Genomic DNA, 23409 nt, shown 5'->3' on the forward strand with positions numbered 1-23409 from the left:
CAACATTACTTTCGGTTTCTACTGGTGCAATGATAAAAAATGTCTCCCCAATCAAATCGGTTTCAGTGGGCATATCTCGATCTCGTGCTTAGCATGGTGCTAACAGAAGATTCCGGAAATAACTGACAAAACCAATAACGTACCGCGTATTCTTATGATTATCATACTACAAAACCTAAACACCAATATTTAAACAAATGTCAAGTGTTTAACGTCAGGCTATCGTCCATTAGGATAGCGTTCATAAAGGAACTTGTCTTGCTAAGGGAACTTTTCACTGGTAGTTGGCAACAGTTGATCTAGCCGACTAACATGGACGCCGTAACACAAAAAATATATGTACAATTTTTCGTCAAGATAAAATATTTGGATTACAGTTTTTAGATAGTAGTTCTACAAATGAGGGATTTAAAAGTGTATATATTAGGCTAATTTTTTTTAGTCAATCGTAAAATCATTTGTATTTTAATCAGGCACTAACAAGACAACTTAAAGTGTTCCGTGTGGTTGTTTCCCCTCCCACTGCTTTGACTCACTGTCAGCGACAACGAAGGGTGTGTTCGCATGAGCGCGGTTCGTCGAGCTAACAGTCGTCTTTTTGCTGTTATGAAGGTCTTTATCCTTACAGATCTGATCTGAATTGCCGACATGGAGAAACAGACTGTTTTTGGCTTCCTGGCAGTGCTGCTGTTGACGGTGTCGGGCTTTTCTTCGGCTGAAGAGATAACAGCATACTTTAAGGTTGACGGTGAGCTCACGCTGAGCCCTACCTTCAATGACCGCATCACCAACATCTTGTGGAAACTTAAAGGAGATCTAGTGGCTGAATGGATCGAGAAAACGGTCCCGTTAGATTATTACGGCAGGTTCAAGGACCGCACAACCCTGGACATACAATCTGGGAGTTTGGTGATGAAGAATTTGAGAATGGCCGACGAGGGGGAGTTCACTGTCGAAATCAACAACAAGGTCCATCCTCAGCGCTTCATTGGTAAAGCCATCAAGGAAGTGCCCAAGCCAATTGTGTGGCCATCGCCACTGTCTTGTCACGCTGATTTGGACAGTTGTGCGCTTTCCTGTGATATAGAGGGAGACGGAGACACCAAAGAGGCTGAACCTATCACCTACGAATGGCTGGAGGAAGGCGGGACGTGGCTGGAGAAGGGGAAGAACATAACAATCACCAAGACTGGGAGCACCGGTGTGAAAACATACACCTGTAAGATGAAGAACCCAGTCAGTGAGAGGAAAAGTGAACCCAAAGACAACCCCTTCTACATACCAATAACTCCACCATCCATTGAGTTGATTATCGGTATTTCGATTCCTGTCATAATTGCGGTTGCCTTGGGGGTACTTGCGTGGTTTAAACGGGAGAAGATCATGTCATTTATGTCGAAAACACCAGATGAAAACGTTTCTAAAACTGACAATGGAAACAAAGCGTCTCCATATGATGGAGGTGAGAGCTCTGAGCATGTAGCACTCAGTTATACCACAGGGGAGTAGACGGACAGAGGCCCCAGAAAGTGCCTGAACATGAGGAACACTTATCTCCTGGAAACAGCTTCACATCTGTTTTCTGCTGCGTTGTCCTCAGACTTGTATGGCTCCAAACACATGTTGGGAAAACATGTCTTAAGTTGGAGACATTTTCACCTTTGACTGTTACTTGCAGCAAAAAAAAGAGAAAAATGATTGTATTGTTTTAAAAACAACCTTGTATGCACAGCCTTAGCTACAAGAGCTAGTTGATATGGGTTTGAGAGTAGACCTGAACTATAAATGGAAGGATGCATGCCTGTTAAACAGCAGAATGCAAATAAACCACTTTAACCACCCTGTTCAGTCAGTTCAGCTTCATGTCAGACTTTGAATTTACAGTATTATTGTAACAATTTGGTTTGCTTTCATGAAAATAAAAAATTAAAAGTGAAATAGAAAATGATTGCCTAGCTCTTAAACCATTTTGCTTAAGTTAACTGTTGATCCTTGTTTATCTGGGTAGACCGCAAGATTGCATACTTGGAGACTACATGTTAAAGAGAAAAAACTGGACTTGATATCTCGGCTGCAAGTTAAGAACTGATCTCACATCATTTAGACAATCTATGTTAGCAATGAACAAAGATAAGGTCTGGATAATTTTGCATTTCAATCTCTGTATCCACACTTTGTCTAATTTAATGTCTGAGATGAATTTTTGCTTTCACTAATATTGCTTTATTTTTACCCTTTGTTCAGCCTGCTCTTAAATCCTATAAATTGATGGCATCATTTTTAAGTTATTGTTTTAGCACATTTTTTAAAGCTTGCAGTGTGTGTACCTGTCTATGTCTGTGTTATTCTACAGTGTGCTTAATGAAATAAATCTGCATTAATCGCCACTTAAACTGTAGAGTTGTACAATTTTTTTAAATGCTTAGTTTAGTTTAACAATTTAGTATGGATGATAACATTTCAAGCATGAAGAATGAAAAGGGCTAAATGTAAACTTAAATAAACGACAGGTGTTTCAAAGCTTTTGTGGATGGTCTGAGTTCTGATGGCTTTCGTGTTAGTCAGTTCCTTTAATCTTTTAAAACTGTTTGATTTCCTTATTGAATGGATCAGTATTAGGGGTTTTCCTGACCATTCACATTTCAAGATGTCAGATTTCCCCTGTGAAAGAAAAACAGGTCTCCTTTTACAGGCATTTCTTTTTAAAATGGCAACACTTCTGTTTTCTGCAGTATTACTTTGGACACATAACACTATATTCAGTACAAATCTAGAAGAATTTAACATTTCGTGTTAAAAAAATGAGAAGTCAGGAATCATCTCTGAGCAGGAGTGTGTCCAGAGGCGTGGCATGGCCCAGCATGTGTTGACAGACCCGGAGGGAGGCTGCTGATTCAGGACTGCATTTCTTGGACAGTAATGGTAAGACTCTTGTTGTTTGCAACAGCACCACTTTGTACTTGCCATTTTAAGTCTGTAACAAGATCTTAAGAATTCATTCACGCTTTTATATCCTCCTGTATCGATTATTGTAATTCCCTGTACACATGTCTCAGTCAGAAATCAATCGGCCGTCTTCAATTAGTTCAAAACGCAGCAGCTCATCTTTTAACAGGAACTAAGAAATGTGCCCACATACAAACACTTAAGACATGTGATCAAACAAATCCAAATACCCTAATAAATAAAAGAGGCAAGGAGAAAAATTAAATCAAAAACATGGATTGGGACCTATAATTCATGTTAATATATAAATAAAAATATATGCAATATTTCAGATGCTAAGATGACAATCCTCTCCAAGAAACTCATTAAAAAGGTCTACTGTTATTTTACTTTTTTTTTCTATCAATCAATTCAAGGGTTTTAAAGTATAGTTTTAGTTCTTGTATATAAACAGGGAAATAGGGGGTGCACTTTTTCAATTTACATTTGTGAAGATGAAATTTACCATGTAGTACCGATACATTTGTGATGAATTCTATGTCGTTTGTAATATATTTGAAATACGTTAGAACAGACCTCCAATCAATATTAGGCAAGGCAAGGCAAAGCAACTTTATTTGTATAGAGCGCATTTCATACACGAGGGCAACTCAATGTGCTTTACATTAAAACATTAAAAACATTGGAAACATTCAGACAAGCACAAAAGAGTACAATTAAATGACAAATATAATAAAACAGAAAAGAAAAGGAAAATTAGAAATATATTACAAGTCAATTTAAAAATTGCATTTAAAGCAAGGTAAAATAAGCTAAGATTGGAAGGTCATGGGAAATAAAAAGGTCTTAGTCTTTGATTTAAAAGAGGTGAGAGTTGGAGCGGACCTACAGCTTTCAGGGAGTTTGTTCCAGCAATGTGGTGCATAATGACTTAAAGCTGCTTCTCCATGTTTCGTTCTGACTCTAGGGACTGAAAGCAGACCAGTACCTGATGACCTCAGAGGTCGAGATGGTTCATACAGTAGCAGCAGATCAGCAATGTATTTTGGGCCTAAACCATTCAGTGCTTTATAAACCATCAGGAGGATTTTAAAGTCTATTCTCTGACAGACAGGAAGCCAGTGTAGGGATATAAGAACTGGAGTGATGTGATCTACTTTTTTGGACCTTAGATTATATTAATAAGATTATATGTAGTTTTGCTCAACAAATATCCTGTTATTTGGGACCAGAAAGTGGTGGACTATGTACAATTATAAAATAGGTGCTGTATTGATTCTGTTTCATCATTACAAAAAGTACACTTCTGATTAATATCTAAGAATTTGGAATACATTATATGGATACATGTCGTGCAAAACTTTGATCTGTATTTCTTTAATCTTATTTGATACACAGAACTTAAGGTAATAACCAAGCCCGCTGCCAGTCAGTATCAGTTGTTGGTCTTGTCCGGGTCTTGTCCTTATTTCTCGATATCAACAACAATGACGTAGAGCTGAACCCGGAAGTGAGGGCTGAATACTCGTGCAGCTTTTCTCTCTCTGGTGGCGATGCTAAACCAGAGACCAGTCTGTCCGCCCCACCTGGGATGGATTTTGAAGAAGCACTTAAAGTTGTCGGAGAGTTTGGACCCTACCAGAAGCGGGCAGTGGCTATCCTTCTTCTGACTCAGGTGTGTTAAAGCGTGAATGTGTGTTTTTACTCTGAGTGCAACGACCCCGGTGGTGTTGTGGCTGTCAGCGAGTCGACCCGGGAAACGTGAAGAGTAGCCCGACGTGGCTCTTCTGGAGTCGCTTTTAAAAATCTGTCTGTGGAGGAACTCAAGTGTACGAAGCAGAGATAAGCAAACAAATACGTCCACCGCTAACTCAGAGAGAAGCTGAACTGTGATTGCAGTCTCGGCGTTTTACCAGACTTCCTCAAAAACTGAGAGGTTGGTCTTTTCATCCACTGAATAATGGAGATTGAGCTCTGGTATTTTAACAACCAAGCGAGCCAATGTTGAGTCCAGGACAGCACGCAAAGCTTGTTTACACACTCATCTGCCACATGAAGCCAATCTTTCATCGCTTTTATTTAACTTGCATGTAACATCAACCTTACTTGAACCTTTGAACGCGAACAAAGTCGATAATATTTAAGACTAATCTGAAGCAGAGGGTAACAAACAGGTTAAAAAAATACGAATTTATGAAAATGGCCACTTTAAGAAATGTTTAATCATAGGTAATGTCTGGTTTATTCAGTAGATCACCTAAAACAAATGAATGTAAGTAAAGCGCCTCTCACGGCTAAATGTGAAGCAAACTTCACATTTATTAGAATAAGATCCTATGATATCATTTTAACATTATTATTGTTATTATTTTTTAAATTTCTTTTAAGCCTTCTTTCTTTATGTATTTTTTAAATAAATGGTGAGTATGCCGATTAACTTTTCTCATGGAACTGCAGTACAAACCACATCAGAGCTTCTCATCCTCCATGTTTGTTTTCCATGTTGTACAGCTTGTTCAGTAATGACAAGTCAATTAAACCCTATCATGCAAACACCCTCACCTTGGGGCCATGCAGGGACACAGGTCTCTATAGAAGCCTGTGGATCAGATGTTTGTTATATTTAAAGGTAAAGGTAAACTAACTATCAGTCATGTTCTTTTTTTGATCATGCTACACACACATAGTTTTGATATATATATATATATACAATCATGCACAAACATGCTATGGACATGCAACAAAGAGAGATGTCAGAGTGAGGAAGCTGCCATGAATCAGCGCCACCCGAGCAGTTGGGGTTTCAGTGCCTAACTTAAGTGCACCTCGACAGTGCCCAGGCAAATGGACCAGCACCTCTCCAGCCACCCGTCCACTTGTCAAACCTCATTCATACTGGGACTTGAACCGGCAACCCTCCGGTTCCGCCCCAATTTAGCCAACCAAGTTATAAAGGGTTCAGATGTTAGACACTGTAGGCTTTTCCAGAACGAAATTTAGCTTGTCCAGATGTCCAGTGTCAGATCATCTTTCTTCATAAATGATCTTTGTTTTATAGGTTTTTAGACCAGACTAGTAGTTGCAGTGGTGATGATGGTTATGCCGTTTGCCATTTTTCCAGTAGAACTGTCTAATAGTTGGAGTGATTTGTGTGTTTCAGGTGTATATGGCCTCTCAGTCCATGCTCATTGTCTTGGTCGGATCCACGCCACAGTACCGCGTTGAGCAGCAGGACGAGACCTCCTCCAGTCAGCCGGAGCTCATCCAGCGCATCACTTTCACAGAGGACATTGACTCTATAGTGACTGAGGTGAGGGAGCAAAGGTTCATACAGTATGTCTGTGAGCTTTCTTGTATCACAAGATTCACAAATAAAGCTTAAGTGGTTTCCTACCTCTGTGTTCCACAGTGGTTTCTCATCAAGCAGCAGGCCTACAAGGTCAGTCTAGCTGGATCGCTGTTCTTCGTCGGGCTTCTGGTAGGGAACATCTTCTTTGGGCCGCTCTCAGACAAGATCGGAAGAAGACCTGTGTACTTGTCAGGTGAGGAAAACTACAGACCACCAGTTTGTGTAGCAATCCATGAAAAATCAGTTGTGAGCATGTTTAGGTTAGAGATGTAAGATTTTCCGAAGAAAGCAATTGAGCCACATAGTTATTGTGTTTGCAGTGTCAAAAGATGCAGGTTGAGGTTTTTCTTTGAACCGTACACACCCACAGACAGGGCAGGATCAGCAAAGAGATGAAAGCAGAGAATAGAGTTAAGAAGAATAAAAGCTTAAAGGGACAGTGACATGGGGCAAGCCTGGTCAATTCTTCAGAAGAGAGAATTATGTCATTTTGAAGGACTCACAATACCTGAATTTGTCATCTTCCTCCAAGCTGTGTATGTAATAGGTCAATTTTATTTATCATTCTGTCACTGTAAAAACACTGTCTTATTATGTGACTTTTATTTTAGTTCTGCTACTAAAATACTGTATCTTGCTGTTGGCTAATGTGTATGAAAACCAATCAGCAACCTCAGGACGTGAGAATTGAAGCCAATGCTGAAGTGTTGAAAACTGCAGTTTCTTGAGGGTCCACTTGAGGCTGGCCCCAGAAGTACAAGAAACCACGGCAATTCAAAAAAGCCGATCTTTACAGCAGAAATAAACATGTTTACAGTCTGGTTCAAAAGACGACTGTAGTCTAGATAGCTCATTTCCCATTCGGCAGACACTGTACAGGGGGTCCATTTTTTCATAACACTGCAATTACCCGCAGATGATTGGCCTCAAAACAGCGCTTCAGAAACAGATGGGTGATGCCACGGATACTACGTCCATTATTTATACAGTCTATGCAGAAAACACATCATTACTACTACTAAGCTTTTTATGACCTTTATACCAAAGTTTATGAATAGCTATATGAAAGCTATTAACCTAATTGCATCCTTGGTATTTATCCTGCACCCATTTGTGTCTGAAAAAAGAAAGTAATAAAAAGAAGATGCATATTTCTTTCCCACATGCCAGACCAATGATTTGTACTGCTTTTGCTCCCCGGGGCCATTAAAATCAACATGAAATATTAGCTCCTCACAGCTTTCAATGCCGTATTTTCCGTATTAATTATGTAGAGGTCAAGCCAAAGCTATAAGTCACTGAGGCGCTGCACCTGGATTACCTATTTGATGCGTTGTAAATTACCCTGCTTAATGAATGAAAGTCCTAGTCATATTTGCAAGTTGTACTCTTGGTCTGTTTACTTTCGATGAGATGAGCTCCAAAAGTTCCCAATACACAACATTTCGTCAACAAACAGCCACACACCTGTTACCTCTCTGGGCAGAACACCTGACCACGCAACAAAGGTTCCTATCTTAAATAGAAATGACCGCCAATAACCCCGTATGACCTTAAATACTGACACATGCACCACTTAAACTAACTCATTCATTATCTGCCTCGACAAATTATATTAATTCCATTTCTGTGTGCATGCACGCTCAAGAGTCCTGTTAACCCCTCTTTAGAGTGAGACAGGTGAGTTTCATGCAGGGAGGTGAACATGTTCAGACAGGAACAGAGAACAGGGGGAATGGAGAGGGATAGAAGAGAGCACTGGTTTTATGTTTCTATCAGACTCTGGTGATACTTTGAGTTTGGATATGCAGAAATCAGGATAGGTTGGTTCCTTCCTGAAAGCTACGTTCTAAGAACATGTATATTAATCAACACTTGTTCTATGAAAGAGGCCTCTGCTGCAGTAAATGTGTCAGCAAACTGAAACTCCGATCAACATGAGTTTAAAAGCTAAGTAGAGCAGCAGAGGTGGATTGAACTCTGTGGGTTTCCACCACTAACGTAACAAATAGTCACTTATATCCTTTGTTATATGAAACAATAGCCTCTTGTGTAGCTTTAAAAGTCAACACTTATCAGACTTAATGCTATATTGACTGCACAGTGCTGTAATGTTATCCTCATGCCAGTCTTAAAGCTTCATATGTGGGTATCATACGCACATTTAGCAGCTGAGTCCAGCTAATCTTCACACTGCGTGCAGAGAGAAGGAAAAAAAGAAGAAGCATTAAATACAAACTAACCCTGAAAACAGCTGAAATCTGAATCTCAGCTCCAGGTATAAGACCAGCTCAGTACATGCAATCATTTCAAAGCACTCTAAAAGATGAGCTGAAGAGGGTGAGGCTGAGCTGCTCAGTGACATTCATTAGTGGAGTAAACATTCTTTAAATTTCCTGACAGACTGTAGCTCAGTCCCGACCGGTTGACTCTGTCAGTACTGAACTTCCAGATGCATTTGGAGCCGTTAAATTTACTATCAAATAATTTAGTCTGCTGTTATTGTCCTCATCTGTTTCTCCCTTTCTGTGTCCCTGTCTGTCATCCAGGTCTGTTTTTTGAGGTGATCTTTGGTTATTTGACCGCCTTCGCACCCAGCTATGAAGTCTTTGCTGTGTCCCGTCTCCTGGTGGGGCTGATGAATGGCGGCATCGGCCTGGTGTGCTTCGTTCTCACTCAGGAGTATGTGGGCAAGTCATACTGGGCCATGACTGGTAAGAAAACACCAAAATATTCCTGTAACATCAGTTTATATGAGTACATGTCTTTTAAATGACTAAAGGTTTTGATTGTGGCAGTTAAACTCTGCTGTTAAAATTCCGTTTTTTCCTCAGGGACGTTGGCCAGCATGTCTTTTGCCATCGGCATCGCTCTGTTTGGAGCTCTGGGGTACTTCATCCAGCCATGGAGGAGCTTGGCCACAGCAGCCAACTCATTCGGCGTCCTGTTCTTTATGCTGACTTTGTGAGTTGGAACAGAGAGAGAGAAGAGTCACTTCCTGTTCCATATTAAAGCCTAGAGAAAAACAAACAAGACCTACAGAGAGCTTTTACATGCATTTCTTTTTCAGGATAAATCCTTTAACAGGTTCTATGTTGGATCAGGAAATATTAACGCCTTGTTTCCACTTACATGTGTCCGTAGATCTGTAAATAACTGGATGATACCTCTTGTTTTAAATGCAAAGCTGGATAGAAAGCACAGAAGCTACATGTGGCTGCAGAAGAGAGGCTCATTTTGTCTTCTAACTGATAAATCCGTCTGTATGTCATTTCAAAATGATAGAGACAATCTGCCTGTATATAACCTATAACTATATATCAGTGGAATAACGATACTCAGAATCCTGAGGTGTCAAAACTTGTTAAAAAAGTTATTTATAATCACAAACTCACTTTTCAATCGACATTGGTATCTGAAATGAGGGAAACGGTCTGTTAGCAAGTTCGCAGCCTGTTAGCTAACTTAGTACACGGTCACACAGTCTCGCAAAATCCTTCAACAGCAGATTCCAGACAGAAATATCACAGAGGGGAGGAGTTTTGCAGTTTTGATTTGACTTCCCATCCACACAAGTACGTCTAAACAAGGCGTTAGGCGCTAGGCTACCAACGCTGCAGCACTGGATCGCTCTGTAACACTGGCATCATTAAAAGCAGAAGTGTTGCATCTCGTTCAAATTCAGTATTGTATAAGAGTATAAAAAAACGTATGCACTTGTTCTGTCCTGTGATCTCTTCTCTGGTCTTGTTTTTTTCAGACCGCTCCCAGAGTCTCCTCGTTGGCTGTACTGTCAGGGTCAGACCCAGCAAGCAGAAGAGGTAAATACACGTATCATTAGGACTGAAGAGGTGTTCAAGGAGTGTTCCACTTTGTTTCAAATCAGATCTCTAAAATTCAGCATTGAAAATGATCCCATCACATTTGTTTGAATCGATTTTCATTGACAGAATATGCATAAAATGCAGAATCCAGATTGTAGAATTTAAAGTGTTCTGCTTTTCGTTTCATAGTACATGTAGTATCGTCTACTAGTATTTGAGAAGGCGTTGACTGTGCACAGGAAATGAAATGAATGAGGATTTAGCTGAAATTAATGCCCATAAGCAGAGCAAGCACAGCTAACAATCCGCTCTTAGATATTGTTTCTCAACATCAACTCAACACTCACTTCTCAAGTTTCCAGTCGGGTAGTAAATTTGTTCAACAGAGGTCTTGCCCATATGTCATTCATTGCTAACTTCTGGCTACACCAGCAGCCTGCTAAAGTTGTCAGTCCATCACAAAGGCTGTATCGATGTCAGACAACAGCTGATTGAAGAGATTGTGTTGATGTAACATTACCCATCTCTCTGCATTAGCTGCTGTGGTAATAAACTAAGGTGTCAGGAACAATGTAATGTGCCAGTCCATGACAAATACAGACATATCATTTTGGCTTCTACATTCCTAACAACTTCAGTTAGGGACGGTTATGTATGATTGACTAAGTATGAAAAGAAACACGTGCCTGTAACATTCAGATGATTTGATTGAAGCAGTCTGTGTCACCTGTGAACATTTCAGAATCTTATCCTTCCAGGTTCTGCGCTACATGGCGCAACAAAATGGCAAAGCTGTCCCTAACCTGATGCTACAACGTGTCGCCACCACTACACCTGGTAAACATGACAACAGGGGCACCGGCATCATGCAGCTGGTCATTCATCCTGTCCTCCGCATGAGGACCATTGTGCTCATGTATGTCTGGTGAGTTCACCGCCACAGCTGAGACCAGAGGAAACACGGTTTGTGATTTGAATTCTGCGGTTGCCACAAACTCAGACCTTAAAATACTTCAGCTTCAGTACTTCTGCTTCTGTATGACGCTTTCTGTCTCTGTGCTGTAAATAGAACTACTGCTGAACTTGAATTATCTATGCTAATACTAACACACCACTGTTATTTTTACTGCCTCTGTGACTTACAGCAGTTTATAGAGGGAAAATGTCAGCTGAGAAAGGGTGGGTTTGTGGTTTGCTAAGGTGGGGTGTGACGTCTTCAGAGCTGCGTAATGGCTGCAGTAGCATTCGTTACTAATGTTCATGTTTAACGCAGCTCTTAGGTGAGCTCACACGTCTTAACATTTTGCTTGTGCAGGCTGAGGAACTGAATGTTTTAGTACAGGCCTTTGCCTTTTAGATAAGAACATTAGGTTATCTGTTTTAGTTCAGATTCAAATAGCCATTATATCCCTTTTGAGGACAGAGTTTACAGTAAACAGGCTCCTCTGCAGGGAAAACAGTGCAGGATGTGCAGAGACGCAAAGAAATCTGAGTGATATATCACAGAACAGCTTTGTGAGCTGCAGATTCATGTTCTTACTAAATCAAAGAATATACCAACATGACAAAACGACTAAGGATAATGTTTCCACCCTAACTTTGAAGTCATATCCCTCCTACCTGCTCTTCATGCCTGTGTTTGTATGTGTGTGGTGCAGGTATGCGTGCAGTCTGGTGTACTACGGTCTGACTATGGGAGCCAGTGAGACATCTGGTAGCCGGTATATGAATGTAGCCATGTACGGCCTGGTGGAGCTGCCCGCCTACCCCCTCTGCATATACTTCATCAACAAACACTGGTGAGACACACAACCAAATATACTAAACCAGAAGAGACGCAGCACCTGTTGACCACTTTCATTCTCTGTGCAGGTGGCCTGAAGCCACACCACTCCTCTTTAAGCATCACTAGTCCTCAGGAGTAAAAAAAAATGTTTTTTTTTTTTCAGTGTTGGAAAACATAATGCAACACAGAAGCTTTAAGGCGTGGTGCTGAGGGATTTCTTGTATGCTGGCGTCATGCTCAAAGCGCTTTGTTTTCATCTAAATGAGATCATGGTTCAGACAACATGACGTGATGTTAGGCTGCTCTCATCTGTCTACTGAGTGACACTAATGCAGGATGGGTGTGGGTTTTAAATTTAAATAAATAACTTCTTCATTTGTATGGTGGGTGGAGGATTCTTGACAGATGATGTTAGAATGACATAGGCTTCATACCTCGGTATACCTCAGTGTTTGACCTCTTAAGTGTTTTTTTGTAGCTGTGTTAGTCCCATTTTGTCACCTCTGCTTCTTTGTTTGACCTAAAAACACTACAACTGTTCTGTGTGTTGTTCCACAGGGCAGGGAGGAGGAAAAGCATGGCCAGTTTCCTGTGTCTGGCCGGCTCTGCCTGCCTCTGCACCATGTTCATCCCTGAAAGTGCAGGTGAGACTCTGATGCCAACTTGAAAACATCTTTGACCACAGTAGTGGGTTTTAAATGTGAAATGTGATGGCCAAACTTCCAGTGAACTAGATGTCCTGAGTCTTTCTCTCTCACAGTGCAAAACTACAGTGTGAGCAGGATGTCCTCAAACCTTTTATGTTACAGTATGACTGTGAGGACATATGTGGCTAGTGGTTTATCACCTCATCAAATCACAAAAGTGACATTTTAAAGGCTTCAACAGCATCAAGTTACGGTTATGCAATGCTGAATAATAATCTTACATTATCAGTTTAACATTTCAGGATTCTGAGCTTGTCAAAAATGCAAAGTCCAGCCTACTGACTAAGTCGCAAAAAATACATTTAACAGTAATGTTTTGGTCTTAGATCTTCATCCAGCAAGAAGTTTGATATAAAAGGGCCAAGTCTCAACACTATCTCTAAGCTGTACGAAGGCCTTTAGGAATGAAGAGGAGTGAGTACACCCTTCTTTAAAGAGAACTGGGAGCGTGAGGGTAACTATATAACATCAATGGAGAAGTGGGAGAATTTCAATGCTTAGCAATGGAAGTCAACTTACTCACTATCATGGAGAGATTAAAATTTGAAAAACATGGTTAGGTTCTTTTATAACACCTGCACTAAAACATACAGGGGGCCGACAGCCTGCTGGAGGAGGTGTGGGACGCAGAGAGCAAATCACTATCATGTGTTTTGGGATTCTTCAGAGATAAAAAATGAATGGAAGTCAAACATGTTTTCAAATCTTGTATCTGGGTAAAATGCCACCTCATCTTCTCAAGTTTATATGTTTAGAGTAATGATGGTGGTCAGCGAAAAAGCCCAAAACAGTGGTTATGTCAGGTTTCACCTGCATTAATAGATTGTTTTAATGTGATTCATGACATTTTTGTAATGTAAAAACAAACGTTTACATTGAGGCTCAAGAGTGATGTGTTTGATAAATGTTGGAAAGGATGGATTGAGTTTATTAACCCACATAGGACAGATTTCAGGTAAAGGTCTACAGCTGTTCAGTAACTCCCTTGGTTCTCTGCTACAAGTGGACTGTTGTGCTTTCTTTGCGTGTTGTAAGTCTGTTTGTCATCTTTGTTTTCTTTTGTATATATTGGGAATATATTGTTTGAATTGATCTTCAACTCAAATAAAAATATAATAAAATAAAAGAAGAAATAAGAAATGGACCTCAGCCTCCTACCCAAGAGTAAATATGATATACTGAAAGGTTAGCATAAAGCAGGAGAAATAATCCACGTTGAATTTTGAATGAATAATTTCACATTAAAGTGAACCAAGTGAACAAAGCACAGCTATGACAGGTAGAATCCTCAATGTTTGGGATCAATACAGCAAACTATGGGAAGTAAACAAGCTGCCATTACTGCTGTGGCATCTCTACATGTTTGAATGCAAGTTGTTCACAGCAGAGATCAATGTTCTGCTTTAACCTGAACTTTCTGTTACTTTGATGACAGAGTAAAATAAAGGTGTTTGTTCTGTTTGTTTGTCAGCGCTGAGCGTGACAATGTTGGCTCTGTTGGGAAAGCTGATGGTCAGTGCAGCTTTCAACATTGCCTACGTCTACACCTCTGAACTCTACCCGACAGTAATCAGGTGAGGCAACCAAAAATGACATCAACTGAAAGTGTGCTCTGAGTGTTCCTTATAGTTATATAGTTTTGGTGTGTGTTGCAGAAACGCAGGATTGGGCGTGTGCTCTATGTCGTGCAGGGTCGGGGGGATCCTTGCACCGTTTGTTCCCTCCATGGTAAGAGTCTTCTGATGTGGAGTTAAACAAGAGCTCACACCTTTTCTTACTTTGTCTTGTGTGAAGGCTCATTATTATTATTTCACTAACTTAAAGTGTGCTGCAGGACAAAGGCATAATGACAATTTAGTTTGCTCAGAGATTGACTAAATATGTGAGCGTGAGCACTAAAGGACAGTTCTCATAGCCAAGCAGAATCTGTGCTAACAGATTGATTGGTGTTCTTTCATTTGTGACCTCTCTGTAAATGTTGTCTTGTAAATGAAACGCAGATTTTTGTAGGATACTGTAAAAACAAATAGAGCATGTTGACAAAACTCACAAAAAGAACCAAAAACTCTAGTATTTTCTTATTCATGCACATAGCCACACTTTAAAGGCCTCATTTGCACATGAGCTCCTGTTTCTGTGGAGATGGGTTCAGAAACATCAGGTTAGTACTTGTCGATAAAAGGATTGTTTCACAAAGGTACAGGAAATGTGTTGCTCAAAAAATCCCTGCATTATCAAATAGAGATTGCAACAAACAAACCTATCAAGAACCAAGGTCATTTAGCTCAGGAGGGCGGGGGAGGTTTGCAGACAAGCATTTCTTATCACAGGGGGAAGACAATGAGAGGGCTTTTTCCAGGAGCTATTTCTCTATCCCCTGAACCTCCTGTCAGGAGGGAGTGTAGAGTCTATATCCATGCAGGTCAGTTGTGCAACAGAGTTTCTTTGTGCACCTCCAAACTCATTGGCGTATGATCCTTTAGTTAAATCACAGATTATAGTTGACTTACTTTTCAGCTTATTGAAGAATCAGGAGGAGTTTCACATACAAAGTTGATAAATGAATGCTGAAAGAAGTGTCTAGAGAAAACTACTTTGCATGAGCTGGAGTTTTGTTCACCTGTAAAGCAACATTTGTATGTGTGTGCGTGTGTTGTAGAGGGCTTTCCACACCTCCATGCCCTTCACTGTGTTCTGTCTGAGCGGTCTGTCAGCAGGCTGCCTGGGCCTTCTGCTGCCTGAGACCCTGAACACACCTGCAGCAGAGACGCTGGAGGAGCTCAGCAACCCGACATACAGCCGGGTGCTGGAGAGCAAGGTGACAAACACTGTTCTGATTCAGGGCCACACATCCTCCATTTTCAGTCCTGATTTACCTTCTGCATGTCATTGTTCTTCTTTACGTTGATCATGTTTTTACTTCCTTTTGTTTTAAGGCTCTTTTGTGCGAGGATGAAAAATGAAGCCAACTCGTACACATGTGCATCTCATTCCTATTGGAACTGCTGCCTCAAACTGGTGAACTGTACCTTTAATTCAGCAGTGGGTCCAATCAACATCCCTTTTCCAAGGGGGGGAGGGCTGTGACGGGGACCAACGCTCTTTCTGTGAATACAAGGAAGGGCGTGTCTGACTTGACTGTTTCTCTCGTGTTTAGTTTTACAGAGAAGAAAAACAGCTGATCTGCTGCCTTTTTTAAAACACATTTCTGAATACAGTGCTTGCGCCTTTGTGTGGAGACAGAGAGCACAGATACAACAGGACAGATTCATGCCTTACATTCCAGAGAGACTGTGTAGTCTAACAATGAAGTTTGCTGCTGGCCAAAGTGCTATGAAATCATTTGACTACGACTCCAGAGCGTCCCACATGGAGACAGAAAGGTAGCATATACATCACACATTTACTGACAAGTGTCCAAAAGCAATCAATCAGGCATTATAGGCAATAGGTATTTAATAAATGTTCTTAATAGTGGGGGCCGTACCCCTGAATCAACCATTGGAATCATCCGTTCAGAAGCAGACACAGTGAGATGTAGCTTAGCAGGCTGTGAACTTTACTAAACAAGCCACTAAATTACCCTTCAGTATTGGAGGATCACTCTTTTCTTGCAAGATGCCAAATCATGTGTAATGTCTCCTCCTCCCAAACAAGCAGACCTGGTGATTAAAACCAGAACTCACGTTTACAAAGTGGTTTAACTACAAACCTCAGGGTTTTTCTGACATGTTTGGAGGTGTGAGATGAGCTGCCACTTCCTGCGTTTATAAGCCGACTCAAAAACCTCACTTGTTGAATTTTTTTTAATGAGTGTGATGACTTCAGACACACATAAAACACTTGCCTGCAAACGTCTCTATGTCAAGCCAACAGTGGGAGTGTACTCTACAGATGAAACCTGAGACGCGTGAAGGCTGAGGTTTTGTGTGTCTGGCTTTGGTTTGTTTGTGTTACACTTTAAAGGTCAATGCTCAAAGAGGTGACACAAACTACACATACCTTAATCTGCTGATACATTTGACATGATGTGGTGAAGGAGTTTAAACTCTGAGTCATTTGTGAGGACATTTGTTTGTTCTTGCAGTGAAACGTAATCGTGCAGCATGAAGAGTCCGTCCTGCACGTTTTCTCTTTCATTTAAAGAAAGACGGTTTCACAGACTGATTCCCTCATGTTTTCTTTTTCAGTTTGATTAATGAACAGCTTCAGAACTGAAAGAGCAGAGTTCACTTTTCCTGAACGGTTCATTGACAGAAAAAAGGAAACTTTCCCGTCATGGGACCTTTGAGGCAGAGACAGAATTTTCAGGGAGTGGTGGGTTAAAACTCATGAAGATGTTTATGTCAAGCCAACATATTAGTGTAAGATTGTCTAGAGACAAGTTGTTTACAAAGTAGAACTTTTGACACAGCTTTTACAGATCAATACTGTAAAATCCTGAAGACCCCTAGCACCCTTAAACTCCGGCATGCCTCTCAAAGAGGTTGAAACAGTGGACAAAAGCTTTACATGTCCAAGCTGATCAAAAACCCCAGCACTTGGAACTCTAATTTAGATAAAAATTAACTCGACAATAAACATCACAAATTAGCTGGATAAATAACAACAAAAGAATGTAAAATATATATTTTTAAAAATCTTTTAAGCTTCATTTGAGTTAAAATCTTGCAGCTAGAGTGTCCGCCAGGAAATAACTACTCTACTGTGAAGCAAATCTGGACATATTTGTAGCTTCTGGGTCACATTTGGTAAATACAATCCTTGCATTTCATCTCAGCCTGTGGGATGTATGCTTCATTATCATTGATTCACATCATGTTTTTTTGTTCATAACTAAAATTCAGTGCAGATGGATGAAATGACAACTCCATCTTCACTTCAAATCATACATTTATATAATTGTGTACCATACAGCAAAAGGTGCTGATAAAAGTTTTTTGTATATTTGTTTATACTCTGTAAGAAAACACTGCCTCCTGTGCCTTCAGCTATTAAGTAAAGATTTTTTCACATATATTGTAAGATATAATTGAGATGTAATTTCAAATATGAAAAAATATCATTAAAAAATGTGGCCTGAGATGTCTTCAATGCCTTCATTTTGTACTGTGTCTACAATCTTACAACAACAGTAGGGATCATGTAAGCTACACTGCATGTACATGGGTATGGTTCTTAAAATGTTCAATGGTCTGTTTATGTGAGGAGCAGTAAAATTTTCAGAACACCATGAATCCAGTTTGAAGAGGTCATTTTGTTATCCATGATGACACTCACTCAAATGCAAAACAAACGGTTTTACTGTTAAATAAGCTTAATATTTATATTGGAGTTAGTTTTAAAAAGATCTTAATGTCAGCCATTTCAAGCACTTTTAAAACCATACACAACTTTCACTGGGGCACAGTGGCGTATTCAGGCTGTTTGAGGGGCAGGGGTGAAAAAAATAAAAGGGGACATCCTTCAGTCCCCTGTACTCACAGTTTAGGGTGAATGTAAATGTATTGAGGCAGCATGAACACATTTTGAGCTGCTAACACTTAATTTCATACATTCTGGTGAATATGTATGCAAATCATGAAGAAGGAAAACAAAACTATTTATTATTTCTAAATGATTAGTTATAGCACATAATTAACATCACATAATTAACCTTGTGTATCCAGAGGGCACTTTTTTGCATTTTATACTTTTGATGGGCATCAAGAGGACACTTTTTTGTTGTTTTGCACATTAAAGGGGCATCAAGAGGACACTTTTTTACATTTAATACATTTTAAGAGGCATCGAGAGGGCATTTTTTGTGTTTTATACATTCCATGGCGCCATCCAGAGGGAACTTTTTAAAAAAATGTTTTGTATTCATTTGAAGAGGCATCGAGAAGGCACTTTTTAAAAAAAAGTTTTATACATTTTAAGGAAATTCAGAGGGCACTTCTTGGGTTTTTGACATAGGTGGGGCATTCAGAGGGTACTTTTTCATGCATTTTCCGCTGAAAAGGAACAAGAGAAGGCAATTTTTAATGTTTTATCTACTACAGTGGAATCCAAGAGGGTACTTTATGTGTTTCTTTCGGATATGATGGCACCAGGGTGGGCAGTCCCCCCTTCTTAAATCCTTCTTCACAGAATCACATCCACTCACAGACCTGGATCTACTTGTCTGCATATTACTCCGCCTTCCTTTGCATATGCTTTACATGTCATTTCAGTATAAGTGCGCGGCACTATATACCACAGATTTATATTGAAACCGAACAGCCTGGTTCAACAGACTCACTTTAGATCACACTGAAAGGTCAATCGAACAGAATGTAAGTGACTACATCAGGAAAATCTGATGTGGAATTTCAAAATAAAAGCCATCTGAAATTTGACAAATGAGCTACATGACTTGTCTCTTCAAGATTTGAAAGTAATAATAAACTCCGTTTCCACAGACTCATTTTGGGTCAGACTGACATAAGAAGGATTCAGAAGTATCTGATTTGGAATTTCAAATTAAAAGCCATATGAAAATGAGCTACCAAACATATTTCCGGCTTTTTTAATGTGACATTAAGAGGAAACTGCTGGTTCTGGTACTGTTAATTTTAATAGATCAAAAAAGGTCAAGAATGTTGCATACTTATTCAGAGGGCTTTTATTAAGAAATTCCACATCAGATTGATCTGTTAGCAGGATCACATTGTAAGGTTGTGAAGTAACAGTCTACCCCAAATGAGTCTGTGGAAAAAGGAAGTTTATTTGAAGTTTCACATTGTTTAGATTTCTTCTTTCATATCGTCTTATCTAAAACAAGTATGTGGAAACAGGGAGTTTGTTTTTAACTATACATTCAACTAAACATCATCTGGGTGAATAATAGTTTTATATAAATACTCGGTTAAGGGCCTCAATGTCTTGTCTTGTTTGACCCAGCATGTGAGAATCTGATTTTCTCGAATTTAATATGACTTAGTATCTCCTTCAGCCAGCTGTTGTGGGTAGGAGGGAGTTTGTGCTTCCACCTGAATTGACGAGGTGTATTGCCAGCAAGGTTGTAAAAGCTAAGACATGCCGCTTAGTCACTGAAAGGTTGGCTACTCTAGGTGGTGAGACTCCAAATAGAGCAGTGATAAGGGGATAAGGATTGTGTCAAATGCCGTTCCCAGTTTGTTAAAAGTTAGTCTCCAGAAGCCTTTTAGGTGTGGGCAGGACCTAGTGTGATTAGCAGGGGATTTCTTGCATCTGCTACAAGCATTGTTGATATCTGGATAAATTTTAGTAGCTGGTGGGATGTTTGTATAGTGTGCTCTGAAAAGGAGCTTGCATTGCAATAAATCGTGCTTAGGGCAAATCGAAGAGCAAAGCTTTAGTCCCACTGGTCATCAGATATAGGCATGCCCATTTCCTGTTCCCGAGTCTGCTTCAAATGGGTCACGTGGAAGGAGTGAAGTGAGACAATGGAGCTGTACAACAAGGCGATGGAACGTTTCTGGGTGGAGTCTATGGAAAGCAGGGAGTCCATCAGAGATCCAGGTGGTTGTCAACTCAAAGGTGGGGTCAGCAGAAATTGGAATCTAAAAACTTGGGCTAGGGTAGAGGGTTTGTCAAGACCATAATGTTTACGTGAATGTAATTCAATTTGATTGTGGGAACTGTAATGTATTTTAGGGGGAGATGTGCAGTAAGGAGGGACCAGAGCAGAAACTTGAGGACAGTGATTAATTGGACCCATGAGTGGAAAGTCTCATCCCTACTATCCCAGATTGTATTTTTAATGTCAATTCCAAAATGGGCAAGAAATGTAGCTAAATTGTTAAATTTCAGATGGCTTTTAGTTTGACATTTCATATCAGATTGTCCTGATGTATAGTCAGTTACATTCTGGTGTGGTAACCTTCCAGTCTGATATAAAATGATTCTGTTGAATCAGGTTGTTGGCTTTCAATATTTAGTCTAAATTCAGCAGCAACACGTTTCTGTTCTTTCAAATTGCTTTTATTTTGAAAATGTACAACAAAATATCCGTTTATTCACTACTGTTAAGTAACTCTCCACTTCTAATGATGATGAAGTCAGCAGTGGGCTTTTCTTAACAAAGTCTGAAGGGCGTGGACCTGTGTTGACTTTTGAGGAGTGATTTTTATGTTTCATCTTTGCAAAAAGAAACTAAACAAAGTGTTCTTTAAGTTATCTTCGGATGAATTATCGACATGGAGAAACAGAGTGTTTTTGGCCTCCTGGCAGTACTGCTGTTGACGGTGTCGGGCTTTTCTTCGGCTGAAGAGATAACAGAATACTTTAAGGTTGGCGGTGAGCTCACGCTGAGGCCTACCTTCAATGACCGCATCACCAACATCTTGTGGAAACTTAAAGGATATCTAGTGGCTGAATGGATCGAGAAAACGGTCCCGTTAGAATATTACGGCAGGTTCGAGGACCGCACAACCCTGGACATACAATCTGGGAGTTTGGTGATGAAGAATTTGAGTATGGCCGACGAGGGGGAGTTTACAGTGGAAATCAACAACAAGGTCCATCCTCAGCGCTTCATTGGTAAAGCCATCAAGGAAGTGCCCAAGCCAGGGGTGTGGACATCGCCACTGTCTTGTCACGCTGAATTGGACAGTTGTGAGCTGTCATGTGATCCAGTGGAAGGAGACACCAACGAGGCTGAACCTATCACCTACGAATGGCAGGTGGATGGCGGTACGTGGGGGGCGATGGGGAAGACCATACCAATCACCAAGACTGGGAGCACCGGTGTGAAAACATACACCTGTAAGATGAAGAACCCAGTCAGTGAGAGGCAAAGTGAACTTAAAGACAACCCCTTCTACATCTACTGATGGACACTGTCAGGAACTTGATAACAAAATGCAGACAGCGATGAGGTGGAGATGGAGACCAAATTACACTTTAGTCTTTAAAAATCATACAAAAAGGTTTAACATAATTTCAGCCATGATTTTTTAAATCTTTTATGTTCAACCAGTGTTCAAAAAAGCATCAGTTTGCATTACTCAAATAAGTAGTTTATACGCTAGTGACCTAATCAGTAATTATGTTACTTGAAGAAGACTGTGTAAACTTACATTCAAGAAAACATTTTTTAAGTACAAAAAAATCACAGTATTACATATTCTAACAATACATAACCTTTACGCATGCTGCATGTCAAAGCAGATGTATTCTGTTTTAGATATAGGATGATAACCTCTGTTTATTATTTCATTCTGGACTAATCTGCTGCTTATGGTCTGTATTAACTCTGTGATTGGTTTGTAAAAAAAATGAAAATGTTGATAAATGCCCTCAATGCCAAAAAGGCTTCAGTGACTAATTCAAGCCTTGTTTTTGTCAAAGATTTTTGGAAATTCACAGTTTTTATAGCTTTTTTATTAAAACTTTTTTTTTTTTTTTTTTAATAAAACTTTTCTTTTCCTGAAATTTTTTGAAATGTTTGGTATGTTTTTAAAAATATTTGTATTTACTTTCAATCTGATCTTAGGGTCTTTACTTCTTGTGCTCTTGTCTTTCATTTTTCACTGCGTATCTTTCTTGTCTTTTTAAGCACTTTGTTAAATTGTTAAGCAAAGTGCTAAAGAAATCAATCATTTTAATGTCGTTGTTTTTTTTAAATAATTATTATAACATTAAATAATGCTTGTTGAAGGGTTTGTTTCTTGTCATTTATTATTTATTTTCACTTTATTACACATTTAATCAATGACTGTACTGAAAAAATAATTATAAAGTATGCGTGCATTACTGTACTCATTTTATGCTTCCCTCTATTTCTGTTTCAGTCCATCTGAGGGAAAAAAAGTTGAATTCCCTTCAATTTGATTTTGTACACTTGCTTTATATTGCAAAATATATTCAACAAATTAATGAAGCTGAAGTGTTTGTCCTTGGAGTCCTTTCATAGACTTCAGAACGCGACTGATATTTATGTCTGAAGCAACATTCACCTGCATTATTCCATAGAGCATAACAGAATTTATATGAAACACTAGCCAGTAACTGTTTCAAATTTGAAATGCTTTCATTAAGGATGGGAAAATTGATAGCAGAATGCTGGATGTAAAATGCAGAATAGCAAAATGAACATAAGGGGAAGCGTCAACAATGCTCAACAGCAGCCTCACTGACAATGCTGCCTGCAGTGGCTGTAGACATTTTGTATTTATTTTTTAATCACCCTCACGAGCAAAGGCATCAGCCATGATGTAACGTAAGAGATTATATGTACATTTATATGTTATTTTATTCATATATACATGTATGCACCACTTGTTTGCGATGTGTCACTCTTATCTGTCTACAAATATATAGAGTTATCCGCAAGCAGAAGTACTATATACAGTTACAGATTGACAGTTGTGTATCAATCTCTGGTCAGGTAGAAAAACTCCATTTAACAAGTGGTGAAAAAATGTCACCTTTCATTAAGTCTGTTCAGCACCCCTGACCTTTTTTTTCAACACAGCTTATATAGCAAGCCTGCACATAAGACATTTATAACACATACACCAGTTATAACACATTGTGAGTAAAAGAAAGCAAGGGCCTACTGTGCATTTAACAAATTTTGACACAATTTGTGGACATTTACATGCTCCATTAGGTTTTAGTTATACTTATCACTGTACACAGCAGACTTCAAATACACCTCTGAGTCCTGCCACATCCAGAAATACTCAGATGATACTGCTGTTGTGGCGTGTATCCAGAATGGACAGGAATCTGAAGACAGGGATCTGACAAAAGCCTTCAGGGACTGGAGTCACAAAAACCGCCTCCTAC

The 23409-nt window shown here is 39.6% G+C and overlaps 3 protein-coding genes across 3 annotated transcripts; all 3 read left to right on the forward strand.

The window, feature by feature from the left end:
• Positions 1-505: 505 nt before the first annotated feature.
• On the forward strand, positions 506-2520 carry LOC117811763 (SLAM family member 5-like). The gene has a single exon (XM_034682226.1). It carries the CDS (start codon positions 649-651, stop codon positions 1507-1509), a length of 861 nt encoding a protein of 286 aa, XP_034538117.1. The 5' UTR covers positions 506-648; the 3' UTR covers positions 1510-2520.
• A 1914-nt stretch (positions 2521-4434) lies between these two features.
• On the forward strand, positions 4435-17849 carry slc22a15 (solute carrier family 22 member 15). The gene is made up of 13 exons (XM_034682142.1): positions 4435-4621; positions 6107-6256; positions 6356-6488; positions 8845-9009; positions 9130-9259; positions 10056-10116; positions 10878-11044; positions 11778-11918; positions 12464-12549; positions 14084-14186; positions 14268-14340; positions 15272-15430; positions 15549-17849. Exons 1-13 carry the CDS (start codon positions 4538-4540, stop codon positions 15573-15575), a joined length of 1479 nt encoding a protein of 492 aa, XP_034538033.1. The 5' UTR covers positions 4435-4537; the 3' UTR covers positions 15576-17849.
• Positions 17850-20638: 2789 nt separating this feature from the next.
• On the forward strand, positions 20639-22267 carry LOC117811087 (CD48 antigen-like). The gene has a single exon (XM_034681151.1). It carries the CDS (start codon positions 20814-20816, stop codon positions 21447-21449), a length of 636 nt encoding a protein of 211 aa, XP_034537042.1. The 5' UTR covers positions 20639-20813; the 3' UTR covers positions 21450-22267.
• Positions 22268-23409: the final 1142 nt, after the last annotated feature.

Source organism: Notolabrus celidotus, chromosome 4 (genome assembly GCF_009762535.1).
Source record: "Notolabrus celidotus isolate fNotCel1 chromosome 4, fNotCel1.pri, whole genome shotgun sequence".
Taxonomy (NCBI): domain Eukaryota; kingdom Metazoa; phylum Chordata; class Actinopteri; order Labriformes; family Labridae; genus Notolabrus; species Notolabrus celidotus.